Raw genomic sequence first — 22,671 nt, 5'->3', positions numbered from 1 at the left:
GGCCACCGAGCGACGGCGCCTCCGCCCGCCCCGACCCGCGCCGTCCGCGCCCTGCCCGGCATCGGCCGCCCGGAGCGGCGCCCGCGGGCGGACGGCGGCCCCACCACGTCCTACAGGTACCGGCGCCGCGGGGGCGGCGGGGCGGAGCGCGAGCACTGCGGGCGGGCACCGCGCCGGGGAAGCGGCCGCGGCGGAGCCCTCGGAGCCCGGGGCGGCCTCTCCGTGGCGGTCGGGCCGGGGCCGCGCCGTGCTCTCGGACGGGCGCGGGGAGAAACCGCTCCGCACCGCCCGTAGGTCGTTGGTGTTGGTTGGCTGCAGTGGCGGCCGGGCTCGGCCGGGTCCCCGCGTCGTGGCGGAGGCGGGATCTGCGGGACGGGAAAGCTCTGGTGGGGCGCGCGGGTACGGCGGTGAAGCCCTGTGCCGTTCGGGCTGCGTCGGTGAGACTTTGCTCTGCAAGTCCTGCCGCAGCTGGTCCTGCGCTCACTGTCCGGAACGGGAGGAAGCTGAGCCGCAAACAGACCTGTGTGTTTCCCTTATGCGGTGCGGTCATCGGGCTGACCCATCGCACCCATCGTGCTGACCCACTGGGCTGACCCACCAGGCTTACGGGGCATTTAGCAGTAGGCAGACACCCTGATAACCGTTCTTGGGACTTTCGTGGGAGTCTTCCCAGAGCCGAAAGAGAGGTAAAAGTGGATATTTTTAATTATAAACGAGCAAATCTGCCTGAAGGATGGAAGGACAGCGTGGCAGCCTGCTCTCCAGAGCATTCCCCGCGTCCCCAGCTTTTCGCATGGAGCTCTACAGGCTCAAAATGAGTCAGTGCTCTGCAAGGGGAGCTGGGGCACACAGGATAGGCAGAGGGATGGGGCTGCACAGTGTGGTGCGCTCCCACTGTGAAGAACTGTGGGCACCCCTGCAGAGGTTCATCCCTCATCCAGCAAGGTATTGAAACACACTTATCCCGAATAGCGGAAGTCAAGCTCTTCTAACCAAGGCTCGGTGTTCTCTTTACGCCCTTAGGTATCTTGCTGCCTGGGAAGGTTAGTCCTGCAGACCCTGGCCTGCCATGCTGTCTGGGGAGTGCAGGGGCTGGGCTGGGGGCTGGGCTGACTGCACACTGCAGGACTCAGTCAGGGGAGCGAGGCAGAGCCATGTGAGGACAGCGTGCAGTGGGGAGAAGCTGTGCCAGCATGGGCTGCTGCATTAAGTGAGGAGGAACCCAAACCTACAATAGAGGAAAAAGGGAAGGAAGGGAAGATGGGAGAACCACCTCCCTGAGCCACCTTTTCCTGAGGCATGAGCAGCTCCCAGCACTGCCTGACATCACTATGGCGATGGCTGAGACAGAAGCGGCCACATCTTCAGCTTTCTTCCTCCTCACTCCCACATGTGTGTCGTACCCTCCGGCTCCATCTCTCCCACTCCCTCTTCCTTTCCCACTCCCATCCCAGCTCATTGCCCTGCTGGCAGGGATCCCAGGCTGCACACCCAGCTTTGAGTCTGAAGGGGGAAAAGGTGAGAAACGTTCAGAGGTGCTGCTGAGCTTTCCCTGGTGTGCCAGCTGTCAGCAGATGAGTGCAGTGGAGGAGGAAAGGCCAGCTCATGGAGCTACCCCTGCTCTGCTAACTGAGCTGTTTTCTCTGTTTCTTAATGAGGAGTGGAGTCACCCTGCTGCTGCTGCACCCCAGATGTGCTGCCAGGTGCTCCTTGCAGAAAGGCTGTGCTCCCAGGACACTGCTCAGCCCGGAGCACCTCCTGCAGAGATGCTAACTTCATCTCCTACAGTAATTTAGTTGATTTGCTGATCTGTCTCCAGGTGAGGTGCATCCTGGGGCTGCACTGCACCGCTATGAATCAGCCAAGGGGCAGCACTGTGAGGTTGGAACTGTGCTTAGGAATGAAGCGTAGGCCAGGCAGTGAGCCAGGAGTAACAGAGAAGTCAGGGCAGCCCATCAGCCCCGCGCATCTCCAGGCTTTTTGAGCTTCAGGCCTGTAGGCTCCATTCTTTTATTCCCGGTTTAGATAAGCTCAGCACTGTGAGCAATATCTAATCTGCCTTCTGGGTTTGCAGCCGCTCTGAGCAGAGGCAATCGGTGAATCTGTTGTGTTTTATGGGCTCTTTTGTCTCGACCATCTTGTTTCAGGCAAGAGTATCGCCCTTGGACTGGAGCGAAACCATCCAAGCCCATAAAGACAAAGCAAGGCTTCATTATCCCAGATGACCATTTTGTTCAGGAGACAAGTTACAAGGCAGACTATAAGGTAATTAACATGTTTTTAATCCCAAAGTCAGTGTGGGTAAAGCCCAAAAATGCACATCAGGAATGTTTCATCTGTTACGGGAGCGAGGTGTGCAGAATAAAGCTGTGCCCCACTGCTGGCTGCCCAGCCCTGGCTTCTAGGGGGGCAGCCTGCAGCCCGCCTGCACCCAGCCTGAGAGCGAGGCATGCATAAAGCAAATCTTTGCCTTGGCGAACGCGAGGAAGAAATGTTTAATCAGCAGATGGCAAAGTACAGCCTCCGCAGAGGCTGGGTATGTGCAGCAATACCCACTGAAAGTGGAACACTTACCTCAGGCAAAAGAGAGCATTTGCAAACCTCACCCATGCTTCCCCTGTGCTCTGAGCAGCATGGGCTGAGGGGGGTTGGCAGCAGGGGCTGCAGGGGCACCGCCTGTGGAGGAGCACCTCTGTGCTGTGCTGCGGTGGCATTGTGCAGCAGGCAGCTGTAAGGCAGCCAGCAGGGCTGCCCTGCCATCCCTGCTGGTCACTAACAGAGGACTTGTGGCAGATGTGGAAGCCGGCAGCTGTCCTGGGCAGAGCCACCATGAAATGGCAGTTCTCTGTTTTTGGTGAAGTCAGGAGGGGGGCTGCAAAACATGTTTTAGTGGGAGATACTGTTGGTAGGTGGATGGTGGGAGCAGATGATCATGGAGGTCTTTTCCAACCTCGGTGATTCTGTGATTCTAAAGCATACAGCCCTCCTGTGCTTGCAGCCTACTGACAGGGTCCCAATGAGGGGGTCCCAGAGGAACCCCACAGTCTCTCCCACTTCTTAAAGAAGGGAGAGAGAAAAGTGAAATCTCAGATGGAAGCACATGTTACCTAGGGCACTGTGCTACAGGCTGTGTAAAGACCTCACGTGCTGCAGCTGGAGATCCCCACAGCATCTAGGGCACAGACAGCTAAGGAGGGGCATACAAAATTGAGTAGGTGACAAGGAACCACCATTTCTGACAGGAGTGAGACAGTGAGACTCCCCTTGGTTTTCACTTGGCCTTTTGGACTTCCCCTCTTGCCTGAAGCCTGTGGCTTTGCTGATCAGGTTGGCTTTGCTGACAAGCTGCCTGCAGGACTTGGAGCGCTGGCTGCCCTGCTGCTGAGTGGAGGACAGGTTGGCTGGGATGCCGCTTCTGCTCCTTAGCACGTCAGATGCATACCCTGAGGAATGGAAAACAGAGCAGCTCAACAACAACAAACAGATCAATAGCTTTTTCCCCATGGCCTCATCCTTTTTGGCTGGATGGTGCTGTCAGAATCCTCAGCAGTCAGCAGGACTTTCATTCTTTATGGGCAGATGCCCCCAGTCCTGGGCTGAGCGCGCAGCTACGACTGCTCCTGTCTCAAATCCTTTGGGTTCTAATGCAGACACGGAGCACCCGGCTGTCCTTCATTCTTAATACAACAGGTGCACCCAATAGGGTGAAATTTTGACTCCAGAGACATGAGAGTTTTGATCACTTTCATTATCTCTGCATGCTTCCGGAGCCAAGGTGCTCATATCTCACAAGGGCTCTTTCAGGTCCGTAGCTGGCACAGCCAGCAGTTGGTACAGCTCTGTTTTTGGGCATCCTGGTGGACTTCTCCCGAGGGCTGGTGTCCAGACGTGCTGCTCAGCTCCCTGCCTCCATCCAGCACCAGTGCAGTGGCACCAGTGCAGTGGCATCCAGCACACCTGCAGTGGCACGGCACGGTGTTTGCCAGCGGGGATCTGTGGAGAGGGGGCAGAGGTGGGCAGGATGCTCAGAGCCCCCACACTGTGCAGAAAGCTGCGTCTTACATTGCTCTAATGCTGCTCTCCTCTCATCTCAGCAGATCCCAGAGGTGAAGACCAGGTTCTCCCCCAACCCTTCTGCTGTTTTCCAGGCGCCGTCGCGGATCCTCAACGTGTGACGCAGGGCCTTCCTCGCACCAGGCAGCGGCACAGCGGTGCTTCCGACTGGATGCGTCACTATGCACTTCTCACGGGAGCGCTGGGATCAGAGAACCGATGTCAGCAGGAGCTGCTCCAGCGACTGGGGATGGGCAACTCTCCTCCTGTGAGTGCACTGACTGCAAAGCGCTCCATTCAGAGCCGGCAAGGCGTGACCCAGTTCCTTAGGGAGCGGGTTCCTCGCCGTGCTCGCCGTGCCAGCCGGCGGCACGCTGGGAGGCTGACAGGGCAGCGCAGCCAGCGAGGCACGCAGCAACCCTCTGCTCTGCTGTGTGCAGCGGGAGGGAAAAGTCACAAACGGGAGCAAGAACTAAAACCAAACCCCAGAGCAGCACGGGGCAGGGAGCGCCTGCCTGACTTCTCAGCTTGTAGAGCTGCCTCCTGCACACATCTCAGCACCAGGCCGCAGCACAAGGGGGGCTGCTCCGAACCCATGGGTTTGCTGGAGCTGCCAGCAGCTCCGCATTGGCTGTGCTGGGGGGCTGTGCATGCAGGGCAGCTGTGTGTGCAGGGCAGTCAACGCACACCGAGCTTCTGGGTGTACAATACTTGTGGGTTGGATGTAAATATTGCACCTGGATTTTACCTAAAGCAGTTTGTGACCCTTTAAGGAAAAGGACGTGCTTCTACTTCTAATAAATGTTAACTCTTTGCATATGCAAGGTAGAAAGTTTTGTCTTGAAATGCCTACATTTCTGCCTGCCTATTGGTGATGTTAATGTTAGGAGCAACCAAAAGTGAATGTTACTTAGAAACTCTTCTTAAAGAAAAACGTTAGCATAGAACGTGTGACATCCCTCATTGCTAAGATAGGCCATTTTCAGTGGCATTACTCTGAAGCTCATTTTTTAGGTCAGTGCGGATTTAGCTTTTGCTGAGATGGTGGAGGTGTGTTTTAAGAAACCATCCTTCTTAGCCTCTGTTCACCCAGACCGCCATGGTTTTACTGGTTTACATGGTTGCTATCTCAGAGACTCACTGCAATATGATGAGTCTGCTCCTCATTTCCTGTTTCTACCGATTATTTTGGAGAAGAGGATGCAAAACTTTTCCTTTCTACATTTGAAAGATACCAATACGTTGGCTAAAATGAAAGGCAATGCCTCCGACCAAATGCTGAAAAGGCGCATTAATCTGTGACCACAGGGCTCATTATAGGGATTCTCTCTTCACCTTCCCCCAGCTGAGGCCAATGGCAGACTTAATGAGCTCTGAGGACTCTGCAAACATGCAACTGGTGCTGGTAGCTGATAAGAAGAGTGCTGGAAGCATCAGAGTGTGGATGTTACACAGGATTCATACAGAAAGCATCTTCTCAGTGCATTAGGTGAGAATCTGGTGTTCCTGGCAGCATTGGACGGGGGGGGGAGGGGGAAGAGGTTGGTGTTGGCCCCAAGCCCTTGTTTTTGGGCCCCAGGATGTACAGCAGTGCTTGCCAAAAACATTTTTCAGGAGGCTCATTTTTCAGGAAATTGCACTCAAAGCATTCAAACTCTGCTAAAGGTTTTGCATGGCACGCGTTTCTAAGAAGAAATGAAACTGCTTGATTAATCTCTTTGTAATGTTTTTAACTGTTTTGTTCAATTTTGGTTCATTTTAATCCTGGACTTTATTATCAGAAAAAGTAAAAAAAAAAAAAAAAAAAAAAAAAAAAAGCATTGCCTGTCCTGTCTGTCTTGTTAATTCACCCTATTTCTAAAAACATCAACCTGGTTGTAAACAAACTGAGAATATAATGAGCTTGTATTTTATCAAAGGGATTGGATTTAATTTAATAAATTAAGACGTATTTTGGCTACTGGCTCTTTCCCATTCTTTACACTGCAAGACATGAGCACTCAGCCTCGGCAGGACAGCCTGGCCCTGCATCCCCCCACCTGCAGCACTTCCCTTGGCACCTCCCAGCACCCCTCTCACACTGCTGTTTGCCTTCCCAACTGCTCTGGGTTCATATCCACAACCAGCAGTTTTTCAACTGTGAGTTACACTTGGTTGGTACAATGGTTGGTTATCTGATGCATGGAGAGATGTTCTTCAAAAGGAAAGTTTCACGCCTGGAGCTCTGTACCTTATCACCTCTGGACCATGCTTTCTGGTTTCATGCTGCTGTGCAGGGACTGATACGGTGAGGTCAGAATTCCTGCATGGCTGTGTGCTGGGGTGAAGCTCTGCTATGCCCTGTGCCTCAGCAACACTCATTGCCTGAGCTTGGAAAGGTCACGGCTGCACACTGATGACTGGCCTGTGTGTAACATAGAACAGCTTAGGTTGGAGGACCTCAGACATCATCCAGTTCCATCTCCCACTACTCCCCCCCAGCTCAGGCTGCACAGGGTCCTACCCAGCCTGGCCTTGAGCTCCTCGAGGTATGGGGCAGCCACAGCTCCATGCAGCAGTGCCAGCAGCACCTTCCCACTCTGAGTAAAAAATGTCTTCCTAACACCCAACCTAAATTTCCCCTCTTCTAGTTTAAAGCCATCGCCCCTTGTCCTGTCACTATCAGCCTCTGAAAAAAGTCAGTTCCTGGTTATAAGCTCCTTTTAAACAAGAGAAGGCTGCAATGAGGTCTCCCAGAGCCTTCTCTTCTCCAAGCTGAACAAGCACAGCTCCCTCAGCCCTTCTTCATAGGAGAGGTGCTCCAGCCCTCAGAGCACCTTTGTAGCCCTCCTCTGGTCCCACTCTGCATTTCCCTTTATAAAGCTGTGCATTTCTCTTTACACAAATTTCCTAGAAGCTGCAAGCTTCCTACCTCTGCCTTATTCATACTGACTTGCCCTTTTCTGGCCCTCAGAGCACCATACAATGCCAAGGAGCAGCCCAGTACATGGCAGAAGGCTGCAGCTGTTCAGCCCAGAGCTGTGCTCTCAGTGCAGTCAGCACAGCACATCACCAAGGCAGCACGCAGGGACCCTCTGAGTGCAAAGGACTTCATCTCCTTAAGCAGATGGCCCAGTGTCTCCCAGGCTCGCGTTCCAGCTCAGCCCGATGCTTCCAGGCCCTTGCTAACAGGGAAGGAGCAGAGCAGGACACAGATATGCCCATGGATGGGAGCCAGCTGGCAGCTGTTGGCAGAGGCCCTTCTTGCCAGAAGGGATGGCTAATAAGGGAGCACAGGGAAAGCAGGAGAAGTGTGTGCCAGTGGGTAGAGCTCATCATCATCACCACATTTCCACCACCTCCACAAGGCTGCCCTTTTGCTGCAGATATGCTTATGAACATGAGGGCAGGGCATTACAAAACCCCTTATTCTGTGGGCCTGGAGCAACCTAGTTGGAGTGACAGGTGGCAGTCAGACAAACTCATCACAGCTAATAAAAGAATTTATTGTAAACATATGTATCTTACACAATTATACAGTATAATACAGGTAACATGAAGGATTCAAACACCCAGCATTACAGAGGGGCCACGTTTGTAGAGAGGTCTCTCACCTGTGCCCCCATCCCCAGCCATTCGCACAGGCACTTCTCGCTGACAAGATTTTCCTCCCACCACTTTCCAAAAGACATACTGCAAACATCTCCTACATCCAAAGCACTACGACAAATGTGTTATCTTCTAACAGATTTTATTTCTCTTCAGCAAATGCTATCTATTATTAATGCAGCAGAATAGCCCGTGGTTGCTCCGAAACGCCTCAGCAGCAATCTGCGGCAGCAGCACTCTGCTGCAGGGCTGCCCCACGCCTCCCACACTGATGCTGTTCTTTGCAGAACAGCAGGACATGGGCAAGGACACCACCATTTGCAAACAGATGCCCACACTGATGCTTCTCAAGCACTGCTCTGGGCACTGAAATCTCAGAGCAAAGCCCACAGGAGCCGGGGGCTGGGAATGCGTGCGTCATTGCAGCACATCTTAGCATGGCTGCATTTGCCCAAAGGCTGTTTCCTACACACCCCATCACAGCAATAGTGACAGATAGCTCCAAAACACCCTTTTGTAGAAGTTGTATCCAAGGAGGCTGGGCGCAGCACGGACTTGGAGCTCACATCCTACAAACAGCACAGGGCCAGCAGCCCTAGCTCCCTGCACCTCCCCCTGCGCAGCTCAGATATAATCACCACCGCTCAGCCCCTTCACACTGATCCCTGCAAAAAGCCAACATCAGGGCTAAGCTGTGCACTTCCTGTGCTGGGCTCACCCCAACAAGCCAGGATTGTCCTCTGAATCCAGAGCATCCAAAAATAGCATTTCCAGGGGAACCCAAATCCTTCTTTGAACGCTCCTTGGATTTCATCCATCAGTTTCCTAGATCCAAGGGCCAGGCTCCGCCACTTGTATTCAAGCAGACTCGACTGCCCCACCAGCTCTCAATGAACTAGGAAGGGGCCTGTCTGCAGACCTTGGCTTTATTCACATTGGAGAAAACACGCAGCATCTCATCTGAGGTACACAGCACCTTCTGCAGATTGAGAACTGCACCCAGCCGTCAGCTCTCCTTGGCAGCCTGAGATCACCACCCATCTTCCACAGTCCCTGCACACAGCTGGCATTACCACTTCTTCTAGCCCCAAAAAAGCACCAAAAGGTAACATCTTGAAGATTTACGTTCCCATTCCAGGCCAGGAAAGATAACTGCAGTTTAATGTTTATAGTCAAAGCACAGCACCAACAGGAGCGAGAGGCCTCAGTACATCCCTGTGAGGTAGGTTATCCTGCTCCCCATGCTCAGAGATGGGGAAACTGAGGCACGGAGTGATTAAATCAAAGGCCATGCAGCAGACCAGTGACCCAGCTGAGATCAGAGCACTGGAGGCTCGGGCTGCTCGACCCATGCTCCACCCACCTGACAGTGCTGCCTCATGCATCTGAGAGCATGATGGTCCAACAGGAGTCCCACCAACTTGCAATAGATTACTCACATATGAGCAAGCACCCTGGTGCTGGACACAGGGGCAGTGGGGGAGAGCAGTCTGGGTGTTGTCATCAAAGCTTCCTTGAGAAAGGCGTCACAAGCCAGCCTGCAGACACGTCTCCTGCAGCAGTGACATTCCTGAGACAGAAGTCCTAGCACGAGCAGCAGAACTTCCTTGCAGTCGGGCTATCAGAGGAGGTACCCACAAGCAATAAGCCTCTGATTTCTTTGATCTCATCAGGCTGTGAATTCAGAGCTTCAGTCAAAGTGACACCTGAGAACCTGGCTCTTAGTGAATGCTGTCAGAACAGCAAGGCTAAGCTAGGCACATGCCTTCCAAAATTCACAGCAGCCTGGGGAGGCCCTCGCTGGGCAAACAAAGGTTTCAGCCAGTCCAAGCCCACAGACACTGAATACTGTACACACTCTTCACCTTTCTCACGCAGAAGCAGCCATAGCCATCTTACCAAGCCTGACCACGGTTCATTCATATTGACTGAGCACGTGCCAGTCCACCTTCCTCTCTGAGGTGACTGAGAACACTCAGATGGGAAACCTCCTCTGAAGAGGCCAGGTGTTACCTGCTTGGGTCGCACCCAGCTGAATAAGCAGACAAGCAGCCCACCCAGCTGTATTCCAGTCACATGATGCTCAAGGAGGACTGGCAGAACTTGGTGGGACCATCAGCCTTCTGCTCCCCCACCTCGACCCTAAGCAACCAACCCATCCACTTGCTCGAACGACCCACCTTTAAAAGCTGACCTGGAATTCTCTCACATTCCAAGTGACAGAGCAACTGTTCTGCCCACTGCATGGGGAACCAACTGGCATGCAGTATGCATCAAAAAGCATAATTTCTTTTGTAGAAAAAAAAAAATTTCATCAGTACAGCTCTTGTCAGAGACTGTGGAGCCTCTCATAGCTAGCAACTTTGATGCAAACTGACAGTGTTTGTTCAGCCACTGAACATACACTTACCAAGTAAACACTGACATTTAACAACTTGATTTGGAACAGAGCATCACTTTGTTGCATTAAGGTGCGTCTTTAATTGGAGGTAAAAGATAGTAGCCCGATGCTATGAAGTATACAAGTGTCCTACTGGATTTGTCATCCCAGCTTCGGCCATAAATTCACCTTTCCCGTAGCATCTTCTGTGCTCTGTTTCATTGCTCCTCATTTAGTATCTTCATGTGTTTGTTTGTGAGGAAGTCAAGAAAGGGAATATTACAGATGGCTTTGTGAATATTCATCACTGTGATCTCTCTTGGAGTCCTGCAGGGAATGCATCACAATTTTTTTGTAACACCAAGACATAAAGCAGCAAGTCACTAAGTTTACCAATGGGAAAGAAAAAAATGCAAATCAGAAACAGGATTAAAAAAAAATCAGGTGCCAGAGGAACAGACCAAAACGAGGCATTAAAATCTCACGGCACAGAAGAACCGCTCCCAAGTGGCTGTGGGAAGCATCTTGGGCACTGGCACAGCAAAATGCAGTGCCAATTTACATTTCATATATATATTGAAGCACATATTAATAAGTTTTGATATTCTATAGAGGTGATAGTTAAACTAAGCACTTTCTCACTGACCTAATTCTTCTAATTTTACGTTGCCAAACATGAATCAAATGCAATCCAATGGTTGCTATAAAAATCACTCAGTATCTGAGCCATAGAAGAGCGTATCCATGAAATACACTCTAGAGTGTTTTTCACCAAGATCAACAGTATCTGGGTTGTTAAAGTCCTAGCAGGCCACGGGAAAGTTCATGGTAACTCAACTGGATGAGGGACTGTCCTTCCATTACGGCTCAGCTAAAACAAGTTATCTGCCTCTGAGCGGGGCAATACCAGAGAATCCTGCCTCAGTTTTTAATGTCTACTCCTTTGCCACTATGGAACTTGATGACAGCCAAGCCCCTCCTATGGCCTGCATCTTCCCAGAACACAGCTCACACACACGGTCCCACAGCATGGAAATCCCTCGTTCACATGGTCTGAGCCATACAGAATCTGACCCACTTCCTCACGCAGCTCCATGCTTAGTGCTGGCATAAGTGCTGTACCTGTTGTGAGGGGCTGTCTGGTAAGCCACTGCCAGTGCCTGCCGCAGAATGTCGCTCATCAGCTGTTCAGTGGCCTGTGACAAAAGGCGACATCTTAGGCAAAGAAGAAAGCAACGTGCTTTTTGCATCAGTATAACCAGACATCTAAAGATGTGGCTCGCTTCAGTCCTGCTTGACAGCCAGGTGGCTTTCATTAGCACAGCACTAAGGCTGGGTCTGTACTCAACAGAAAGCAGCCTATCGCCACACGCACTTCATGACTCGGCTGCCCAGCCTGGTTTCTCTGTGGACCCCCAGGGCACCTGCACACAGCAGGATGGAGCAAGGCCACATCTGCTCTGCATTCCAAAGGCCATTCACACACCACAGCTCCACACACGGATGGCAGATCTTCTCCTGGGACTCAGCATACTCTCGTTAGCTCTTCCCTTTGCCCACCAGGTTTGCTTCAGGCACTTGCACAGGAACCTCCCACCCTGGATGGCAGACACATAGCAACTGTATGCACTGCATGCTTGGCTCAGGAAACGTTAGTCTGGGCTACTGGCTTTTCTGAGCCTCTCTCAAGACCAAAGCAGAAGTTTCTGGGATTTTTCACACAGAAAAGCTGGAGTATAACCCAACAATTACACTGGAGCATTCTGCGCGAGTGGAAGTGTGCATACATACATACAAGGTAGTCCAGAATCAGTTAGCTTTTAGAAAACCAATCTGCTGATAAGCTACAGTCTGCATAAACATCAAAAGTTATCTTAGGCTTGAAATACAACGGAGCACTTCTCAAAATAATCTGCATTAGCCTTCAGCCCAACCCTGAGAACTCTAACTCCAGAGACTGTTTCTCACCAAAACTTTGAACAGAATGTTTTTCTAAAATTGAGCATGACAGGCTTCTCATACAAGGGAGAATTGCAGCTGACTGCAGGCGTTCAGTGGTCTCCCAGTAGAAACAACACAGGCAAAAAAAAAAACCTCAACAGTATTTAGGAAAAAACAGCTGATCCTCTTATAAAATAATCAAGTCTTAAATAACGCTGGCAGATTTTTCCCCTTACAATTCTGAAAGGTAGGACGAATAAGGAGATACTTCCAAAGTTAAACAGAAGCCAGTATCTTACTGGAGGTCAGAATCTGCAAATCACTATCTTGCGTCCAAGTCAACAGATCAGTTAGGAATCTGGAAACACATACACAGAAATACACAATTCTCTTTGTCCAGCTACATATCTTTCTACACATGGCACACACACTGACATCAGACTCTGCATCCCTTCTGCATATCACTTTGGACAGTCCATTTTTCTTCCTACACTGCTGGGTTAACACAGTCCTACAAAAATGTCATTGTGAAATAACTTCTTACCTTTAAAATCATATCTTCTATTACTGACGCATAAACATTCCTTTGTACCTCAGCAGGCTGAAAGGAAATTCCTATCTGTGAGACAGAAGAAAAAAAAGAGATCACATGAAATAACACAACTCACATTGTGGTACAGAACAGATGACAATGATATAACAGAAGCAATCTATGATACAGGGTATTTGAAGCCCAAGCAAGCAGGCTCCCCACCGCTTTCCAGTAGTATCATCTCATTTAATTAAAAAAACAAAAAAAAGCAAGTCTGGAGAAAGTGAAGCTTGACCACTAGAGCAGCATGCAAAACTGCTTCTCAAACACAAGAAAAACAGAAGCAGATTTTTACATTTGCTGCAGGAAATCCACACAGAAAATCAGTTATACTTGGCACTTTTGGACTGCTAACGAATATTCCACTTTAAAACTGTACATATATTCAGTCCATGTATTCATAAGCTTTCCCATACATAATTACGACAACTGTAACAGCTCTAAACAGTACTCCTGGCAAAATAACAATTGTGCATCAGAAGAGTTCCACCACTGAGCCTCACTGCCCAGCTGGGCTCCCAGCATGCCTGCACCCATGACACCTTTTTGCCTACATGATGGGCACTCTGCTAACCAAGGCTTTGTCCCTCGGTGTCAGCATTTGAGGTAGAGAGTTTTCTTTTTTCTCCACAGTTGCTGCAAGGAAACTCTCCCCATCTCCCAGCAGAGACCAATCCTTCCTACAAGCTATGTAAACCACCTTCCCCCTTTGCTTCCTGCTGTGAGATAAGGCCACCCTCTCCCTCTTTTGCTCTAATTTGAATGAGGGAAGTGGGGAGGAAAACTGAGCTGTAGAGAAGTTTGCTGTGATCTTTATGCACCCTTTCCTAGGAGCAGCAGGGGTTCAAGCCAAAAGATTTCACAAGGTGGGCCAGGAGGTATTCTATGCTAGTGCACCTCTTCCCTCATTACCTCTTGCTCCCAGGCTCGCCTTTCCAGCACTAAGCCTTGCAGCATGGCTACTCTGAAGTGATCTCCCAACCAGCACGCTTCACTTCTGCCAGCACTGGACCAGCAGTGTTGGAAGCCAGTCAGATTTAACAAAGCCTTGATAAAGGGTCCAGAGGCCCCCCTACAGATGAATGCAAGCCAACTAAATAATAAATGCAGGGCCACAACTAGTTGAGCAGCAGTTCCTTATTAGCTTTAGGATTCACTTATTACCTTCTCTGCTGTGTCTCTCACAAACTCTGATGCAGGCAAGGAAGCCAAATAGAACTTCATCTCCTCTTGCTTCTCCTCCTTTTCTTTTTTAATGTTTATTTTCAAAGGCTCACTGAAGTTGAGAACATCTACTTCCTCTTCATGCTCGGGTTCTTGTTTCAGGAACTGCTGCAGTTCCTCTAGTTTTCGGCACAGATCCTCACCACTGCTGTAAGATGAAGGGTATTCTGAAAAAGAAGCCATCAATTAGACAAATGATACATTACAGAAAGCTCCTTACAAACAGATGCACATGCAAAGTACGATAAGAAATACTGGTAATTAAGAGTTTTTTTGTAATTCCTGTCAAACATATGGATGAACAAAAAGCAAACTGCCATTGAGAACTTCCTCATTATGCCCTCATTCCACTCTTGGTGCTCCCTCCCATCTGCCCCACACCAATCAAGGCTGCACTTCAAACAAGACAACCCACAAAATATTCTCAAAGAAGCTTTCTGACAGCTGTCCTGATGTTCTTCAACCTACTCAGAGAACTGGACTTGTAGTGCTAAGTGGTGCCTACACCTTTTTACACTGTGACAAGTACAGTCCTATATATGCATTTTTGTTTGAAGATAAGTTAGAAGACAGATTCCCAATGAAATTACAGAAGGTTAAGAACACCCAGCTTTGGGAAAGGGATTGCCTGCAGGTGAAACAATGAAGCTTTACTGAGGGAATGGCTGAAACTACAGACGTATGTTTAACTCACACTGCAACGGAGTTCTGAGATCGCAGAGCTGTAGAGCTGTAGCTATAGAGCTATACAGGCTGTAGTGGCACCATGTGAAGCTTCACACAGGCCAATTTACCACACTTCTGGAGTCAGACTAACCCCCACTGTGCTTCACACTGCTGCTGTCAGACAGTCTTTTGTACCTGAAGCTACTACACAGTTTGCACAGCAAGTCTTTGAATAGAGGCCGCTTGCCAATAACGTGCAAAAGATCACACTGCAGGTCTGGAATCATCTCTCTTAATGTTTTTCTGCACAATGGGCCTCAAAGGGCACCCAAAGCACAGTGAAACCCAGAAAAGGCTCTACAGAACATAAGGTTTGGTAGGGACAGCTTCATTTACATACTTGCTTGCCATTTCAGCCTCCAACTTATGTTATCCAGAGTGAATTAAAAAAAGCCCAAAAAACACAAAATAAGAAACAACAAAAATCAAACTCAAAGTAAGAAATCTCTTCTCCTGAAAAGGCAGCCTGTAGGTGAGCACAGCCATTCCTGAGGCAATTTAACCAGCAGTGCCTCTGGCAAAAGGAATTCTCTGTGCCTGCACGCTCACCTGGCTCGCTGTCTATCTGTGTCAGCACATCTTCAATGGAGTCCTCGTCGTTCCGCAAGGTCTCGGGGTCAGGAGGAGTGTAGCCATGGCATCGACACCACTGCACCACATGCTTTGTCTTCAGGGGTGTAATGCTGTGAAATCTGGGGTGCTTCTCTATGATTTCCTGCAGGATCTTTCTCACAGTCATTGCTCGTTGCCACTATGACAAACCAAGGGGAAACTTACACTAGCTGAAATGTTTCAGGCTGGATTATGACCTACAACATGACTTTCTCAAAAGTAAGGGTGACAAGCAAAGATCAAAAACAAATGCAAGAGACTGTCCTAATCTTTGCCAGTTCTGGGCAGGTCATTGAAACTTTCTCATCCAACCAAAACCCCAAGGAAGAGTGACATACATTTACGGGGGCCCAGACAAACTTGCCTTGACTTGAATTGAATTGAATTGCCTCCTCTCCTAAATAACATTTCAAGATGCATAATGAAAGCAATCCAACAGAGCAAACAACGCTTCCCAAAATTTTGGTTTAACTTTGTTTACTTATGTTTGTTACAGCAGATGGTCTTACCAGTCTTACCACCTTCCTTGTAAGTCCACAGCAAAAGCATAAAACTACTACAAAACAGGAGGAAACATAACCAGAATACAGACAGATCCAGATTAACTATTTACTGCTGTTGAACAATCTGGGACAAAGCATTTCAGTACCAGTACTCTCAAATTCTCTTCTGATGGAAAGCAGCCACAGTCTCACAAAAAGGTGGACAAATTACATTGTGGAGAACTCCCATGCCCGTAACGTGCCATGAAGGAATGATGAGGATAAAGTAGCAACACAATAATTTTCAAAAATTCTGTTTTTTTTAATATTTCAGAAACATCTAACTTTGAATTAACTGGAAGATGACCTTCAGAGTCCCTTCTGCCTGAGGAAGGCACTGAACAACTAACTGGAGCACTACCCAAAGATCAGTAAGGAGCGCATCCACCTCAAATGCAACAAACTGCCTCAGAGACAAGGACAGCCAGCAATATGGAAGGTTCTGTAATTCAGAAATCCCTCCCCTTTCACTAATGACTGCTTACAAAACAGCAGAGGATTACCTCAGCTGCCCTCCTCTTTCCAATATTCCAGCTGTAATACTGTTCCACTGAACCAGCACAATAAGAGCTTACATCTTCACCTAGAAAACACAAAACCAAAAACAGAATTAGGTTTTAGAAGTTCAGTAAAACAAGTTCCACTTTCGATGCTGTTTAGTGGCAAGAAGGAGCATGACTCTGCTTTCAGGACCAAGGACTAGCTCACAAATGCTGCTCTGAGAACAGCACAGATGTGTGCAGCACACACAGTTCTCTGCATGTACAAACAGCATAATTCTTGGTCAGGATACACAGACATCTCTGGCTATGGGCTGGTTAAGCTTCTTTTCCACTCCCCCCAAGATGTAACGATATAGACCTGTAAGCCTGTCTTATTGGTCAGCCTCTGTTCCATTGGAAAATACACAGCTATCTATTTGCCAACAATTTACAATAAACACAAAACATTTAAAACATTTCATGGCAAACAGAAAGGGATGGGGTTCAAATCCCCTGTAATGAAAGCCACACTGCACTGCCTGCTTCTGCTTTGCTGACTGCACTCATCTTGAGAGGGTCTGCATACCTGGGGTCCAGGAACACTGGTCAAAGTTCATTAGTTACCAGGAAAGAAGGTGCTTCTCAGTTACGTATGTGAGGAAGAGGAATGCAGTTATAAACATTGAATGTTTCAGTGTAAGCTACCACCTTTTGCTAAAACAAAGAAAAACCGTACAATAAATAAATTTCAGTGTTGAATTTTGAGCTATTGCCATATTTGAAAGTATTTCTGAAACCCTGGCAATAAAAAAAACCCTCTGAAAATAAAAAGCAAAGCCTTCTCATCCACCACTTACTTTTTTCAGCAATTAATGGAACCTTCTTCACTATGGCTGTTAAAAGCTGCTGGGTGTTCTCCAAGTATTCTATGCTGCAAGGAATAAAGAGAATCGCAATGAAGAATACTGTTGGAAGTAATGAAACACATGCAAAATGTTCCAAAATCATTACAAGTCTGTGGCCCCAAGGCACTGAACAGTGCTAACGTGAGGGTAAACCATAAGTTGGTTTGAAGAGGGTATTTTAAGCAGCCCTTCCTCTTTCTTAAGCATCCACACCTGCAGCTTCATTTGTCAAGCTGAAGAAACTTAAGACAGCCTTTTTTGGGCAGGCTTGGAAGAAATCCCTGCATCTTGTAATATGCAACACCATTTTGAGGGATAAGCAGCAGTGGTTAGTACAAGCTGTCGCAGGAGGAATGTGGGACAGTGCATGGGATGCTGCTTTGTACTGAAAGACCACTCAGGAGTTCTTCCACAAATACGGCATTGGATTTCACCAGTGAAACAAAATACTCCCATTATATTTATCTAATTCCAATTCTGAACCGAGGCAACTGTCATACTGGGTAATTACAGAAATGTGGGACCTTATCAAGACTAGAGCAGCAAGCAGAGAGACCGTGCTACTTATTTCAGCTGCTCCCTTGTTAATCTGCATTTTACCGGGCACAGTTTGACCTCAGTAAGAGCACAGAACAGCAATGGGAATTGTATAAGCACGGGATGATAAAGGAAGGAGGTTTTAGCAGCTTGAGATTTAGCAAACCCCAAAAGAACGGCAAATCTTTAATTGTATTTTTTTCCTTTTCCAGAAGCCCTGAATACAAATCCACTAACAAAGAAATTATTTCAACTCTCTGAAACAAATGCTGGCCAACAGGATTAGTACTGATACAACAGCACACGTGACAGAAGATTTCATGTGCATCAAGCTTCTAACAATGCTGCACAAATTCCTAGGGACACCTCCATCTCCCCTGGAATTGCTAGGATCAGAAATCCATGCAGACAAACAATTACTTGATAACGTAGTTCCCAAGTTCTGAATTCTCTTCTGTTTTCACTGCTGCTTGCCCTTCCTGAGTACCCACAGAAGTGCAGTTCTGTCCCGTTGAATCAGGCTCCATCTTAACTTCAAAGAAACAGAACACGTTTCAGAAGACAAAAGCAGCCATCACCTTAACCAGTCTGTTGAGTGAGACTCAATAATACTAGATGTATCACATTAAGTAACATCACCTCATTTCTTGTTTGCATTCTACTTGCTACACATGAAGAATATACACCCTTCAGCTGTGCTAACAGAAAACCACCACAGCAGGACCAGCTCCCTCTCCAAATCTCAACATTTTCTTATCTCATCCCTTTCAGAATACATGTAAGTGCACAATAAGTCACTGATGTTTTGCACACGACTGCCTGAATGAACTGCTTACAGATGTATGCCTGTCTTCTGGTAAGCAAACAGCTGACAGAAACCTACTAATGATTATAGCAAGAAGTGGCACCAGTGAATTTTCTCACATCTACAACAGAACTCAGGAGCAGCAGGAGAGGGATGTTCAGCTCAGAACAGCCAGACAGCCTGGTATTCACCTGGGATGGGACAGACACACAACAGTTCTGCAATAAGAGGACTTTCAGCTCTGGCAATGCCCAATCCTGGAACGTTCTGCGGGTGTGTGGACGTGGATGTGACTGTCCACTCAGCCTAATGCATTGACACGGGGCAGAAATAGCACTGCTGTTTACATTCTCCAGTGAGTTTGAGCACAGTCACCATCACAGTCACTGCTGTCCTCAGAATAAAGTACGTGTTTGCTCAGTGCATTTCTGCAGCGATGGATTGAAAGAATGGATGTTAACTGCGCTCACAGTAGCCTTACAGAACATCGTCTTTCCTCCCTGTATTTGCCTACGCTATGGGTTTTGTCAAGGAGGAAGAAACTGTTAATTTCCCAGCCCCCAGATGCCGTTTAACACTTCGTTTAAACCCTGCTAGCAACAGAAATACAAGAAACCCCAGTCACAGGGTCTGCTTTCAGAGCCAGGCCACCCACACCAAGCAGCAGTGAATATTTCCACTGCTTATCTTACTGAGAAACTCTGTGTTACCTTTAGTGATGGATGCCACAGAGGGACTAGAGACAGCCGTACTTGCTGATGTGACAGCTGTCACAGCTGAAACTTTGCTGGTAGAAAGTGACTGTATCACTGGAGAGGAACAGGAAACAGTTAGGACAATAAAGGAAGAAAAAAGGAAGCTTTGACAAAAAACCATATTGAGAATCAACAAAATATTTGCAATGCAAATTTTAGGGATGAGCCTCCTTGCTACGTTTTCTTCTATCTGTAACCTTGGACCACTTTGGCCAACAGTGACCAAGAGCTACTCTGTGTCAAAGGGGATTTTCAAACACCATCTGTCATCCTCCTCTGCCCTTTACCTTTGTTCATAGGCATGAGTATTGTCTGAACACCTCCAGAAGCTGTGTTAACACCGAGCTGTTTAAGCTGGCTGGGAACTGTCAGAACAGCCTGCTGTGGACTAGACTGATTTGAGTGGATTTTTAGCAACCCTGTAAGAAGAATGGAAGACAAAATGTTAAATAAAACACACCATTTTGTTTATCTCCAGTTATTTCTCTCCCTTCCTGCCTGAACTAGGATGGCCCTCAATTAATAAGCCACAGTTCAGTGAACTGTCTGTCTGACAAATTTCTGCTGACATGGATGACTGCTGAAGTGCTGGGTTGCCTTATATGCTGCACAGCACCAATATTTGTGAGGGCAGTTTCCTCATTACTGAATGAATCTTAAACAAATGCTGATGTAACACAAACTTTTTGAACGAAGCAGGCTCAGCACAGAGCTGAACACTCTTATCAGAGCAAGACAAAATTAGTTAGAGCATGACTTGCAGCTCTCCTCTCCTTTCCTTGTGCTCGAGTGTTTGGTGAGCCAGCGACCAACAGCTCTGCTGCACTCAGCCCCTTGCTGTGCTTTGCCAGTGCCACACACACCTCTGCAGTTCATCTGCAGTTAGTGGAGCACAATCAACCACAGTTCCATGAAATGATGAACTCAAGCCTGTGAGGGCCTGATGAAGAACATACCTGAACTGAGTGTCCCATGTCTTTGCTATGGGCACTGAACACATCTATCTGTACGGATGGCTGATCGAGCTATGAAGCGTATCAAGGGGAGGAGTGAATAAAGCACTGATTTTAGCCAGGGCTAAAACAACAAGCAGGACATTCTGGTATCACCAGCATCCCATCACCTTGGTGGAAACCAGCACAGCTGCAGACTGTGCCATAGGGCAATGAGTGAAGAACACTCACCTCCTGCTCCCTAGCTCTCTCCTCCACACCACCAATGTGTATGGGCCTAAATCCATCATTTCCACTAGTAAACTAGCTATTTTCTGTACAATTTTATTTAATGTTCTGATTAATTAAACTTCTATTCGGATTATGGGCATTTAACAAGCTGTTATTTTAGAAAATTGTGAACACCACATTTCATGGTAGTAATTTATACTCATAAATTGTTTCAAGAAAGTTTCTATTCCCCTTTTAATATCTCACTACTGCTTAAGTGTAACTGCATTCCAGTCAGCAGACATGCAAGGGATGGTGAAGACATCCCTTGGTTTTGAAAGATACATAGTTGAGACTTTGAACTGGGCTAACCTAGCACTGCCAATTCAGTTGTAAACGTCACAGTCCATCCTAAGACTCACTTAAATACAAGCCTACGTTTTTAGAATGAAATCTATAATGCTATGCATTTTGGCAAAACCTTTTCTTCTGCCTCTGACAGATGGGAATCCGGATGATACACTCTTGGACCTATACAGCAGCTTTAATCTGAAAGCTATTTAAAGTGGCACATTTCCAACAAAAAGCCTTTCTACTTTGTTTGGAAAAAGGAAAATGTTCAACTGCTTGTTGCAGAATTGCAGCTTCTGTTATTTATTTCCGAGCTGTGGAAAACACAGAGTGATGGAAGGATGGGTTTGGGAGTCTGTGTGCACAGGAAATGAGAAGGGCTGCTTCAAAGACACTGTCACATAGCAAGTGACATGAAGAGCCTCTCCCTTTTTTTCTATTTGTACTCTTCCCCCTCAGTAAGAAGTAACTTTGAAGGAACATAACACTCCAGGAGGTAAATCAGAAGGTAAAATAAAATGTTCTGATTTTAACTCATGATGATCAAATTAAATCTGCTATATTTGCTCTCCATAATGCAGAAGATACTGCAAGACAATAAAACTAAAGGAAAACAACACCCTACGTACAGGCAGTCCATCTTTATTGCCTTATCTTCATTAATTTGACACATTCCAGCTCAGATCTACCTCACTGGACTCAACAGATTTTTTTTACTTTAAAATATTCGCTTCCCTTTTAATCAAAAACTCTCTCCAGGACAAACAGAGCAGATGCAAAGCCTCAGAGCCAAGTTTTGCTTAAGCAGCTCCTTCAGCTTCAGTGGAGGCTCACTTTCACAACCTGAATTGAGACTGCAGCATCTCTGATCCCTGACAGTTTCAATATCATGGTACACTATATCCTTGAACATGTGGAAGGCACCATCTACAGAGGATCTGGAATGAAAGCTAGAATTTGCCTCCAATATTAATGGGCATCTTGCACTGCTATTTGCATCAGATGCAGTCAGTGTACCGTATTAGGATGCCAACTCTTTGGCTAAAAGAAGAGTTACCCTATTAAGATACAGCTTAGAAAGTGTGGCTCTAGTTTCACCCATTCACAAATGCAGATGCCTCTACATGCTACTTTTTACACTGTGGACACCCAAAGAACACCCAATTCTAACTTCATAAAGGCAAGGCACAAATGGAGCTTAATACCTGATACTGCAGCTTTTCCAGTCACGGGCGTTGACGTAGTCACCAGAGAAGCAACACTTACAACAGCAGAAGTAGCAGTCTTGCTCACTACTGATGAAGCAGACTGGGTCTGGTTTATACAGACTTGGTGTTGCTGTCCGGATGTCTTTGCTGCAGGAGCTCCAGAAGACGATGAACTGGAACCTGCATTATCTATTTGCTGCATAAGAAAGAAAGCAGTAATGTTCCTTCTCATCTCACAGATGACTCAACAATAAGCAAGAAGAAGGAATATCTAGAAATAGCAAAGGCAAAAGCCTTCATCATTAAGAAACAAGTAAGAAACAAGCACCTATCCAAAAGTCCATATGCAATGATGGTAAGTGTAGAATAGTAACAAATAACATTATGTCATGCACTCCAGAACTGCTTCTACAACTGCTTTGATGGTACCTGGAGCCAGCAAGCAGGTAAACCTCCAGATGAGCAATCTGGCCCAGGAATATTTCCCCACTGCTCAAAAGTCCAGGAGAGAAATGGAGCTCACCTGTTAATGCAGGTGTCTGCACTGACTCACACAGAAGTCACGCTTTGTTACAACGTTAGACACTACCTAAATCCTACATCCTCTATATACTTCCTTTCACTGAAAGAAGTTTGGACAGGAATAACATTGATCTTTAAGGTAATTTGCACATTACGCACTGCCACTGTTTTGGCCATTTACTGGCAAGTAAAACACCTTAACTTCACAGAGACCACAGCTCTTCTGCTCTTCAGTTAACAAAATTAATCTGAATGACTATGGCTGACACTCATATTAACATATAT

At 47.5% G+C, this 22,671-nt stretch overlaps 2 protein-coding genes across 6 annotated transcripts in view; one reads left to right on the top strand and one right to left on the bottom strand.

Moving 5' to 3' along the window:
• MAP6D1 (MAP6 domain containing 1) overlaps nt 1-5,870 on the top strand; it is a 6,182-nt gene extending 312 nt beyond the window's left edge. The window contains exons 2-4 of the mRNA XM_042885288.1: nt 2-116; nt 2,148-2,265; nt 4,095-5,870. Of these exons, the coding sequence (XP_042741222.1) occupies nt 2-116; nt 2,148-2,265; nt 4,095-4,175 (314 nt within the window). The 3' untranslated portion in view covers nt 4,176-5,870. The remainder of the gene's footprint in view (nt 1; nt 117-2,147; nt 2,266-4,094) is intronic.
• Nucleotides 5,871-7,517: 1,647 nt separating this feature from the next.
• The window catches only part of YEATS2 (YEATS domain containing 2), a 43,608-nt gene continuing 28,454 nt past the window's right edge, over nt 7,518-22,671 (bottom strand). For 3 of the 5 annotated variants that reach the window (XM_042885280.1, XM_042885283.1, XM_042885284.1), the window contains 11 exons: nt 21,862-22,060; nt 19,430-19,561; nt 19,098-19,196; nt 18,003-18,114; nt 16,998-17,071; nt 16,162-16,241; nt 15,054-15,255; nt 13,719-13,945; nt 12,507-12,581; nt 11,144-11,217; nt 7,518-10,348 (listed from right to left, as the gene is read on the bottom strand). In XM_042885280.1, the coding sequence (XP_042741214.1) occupies nt 10,240-10,348; nt 11,144-11,217; nt 12,507-12,581; nt 13,719-13,945; nt 15,054-15,255; nt 16,162-16,241; nt 16,998-17,071; nt 18,003-18,114; nt 19,098-19,196; nt 19,430-19,561; nt 21,862-22,060 (1,383 nt within the window). In that variant the 3' untranslated portion in view covers nt 7,518-10,239. The remainder of the gene's footprint in view (nt 10,349-11,143; nt 11,218-12,506; nt 12,582-13,718; nt 13,946-15,053; nt 15,256-16,161; nt 16,242-16,997; nt 17,072-18,002; nt 18,115-19,097; nt 19,197-19,429; nt 19,562-21,861; nt 22,061-22,671) is intronic. The other 2 variants (XM_042885281.1, XM_042885282.1) reach the window with 2 other exon arrangements.

This window comes from Lagopus leucura, unplaced genomic scaffold, assembly GCF_019238085.1.
Source record: "Lagopus leucura isolate 7727_CA_CO unplaced genomic scaffold, USGS_WTPT01 Super-Scaffold_100049, whole genome shotgun sequence".
NCBI lineage: Eukaryota > Metazoa > Chordata > Aves > Galliformes > Phasianidae > Lagopus > Lagopus leucura.
This window is presented reverse-complemented; position numbering and strand designations above follow the sequence as displayed.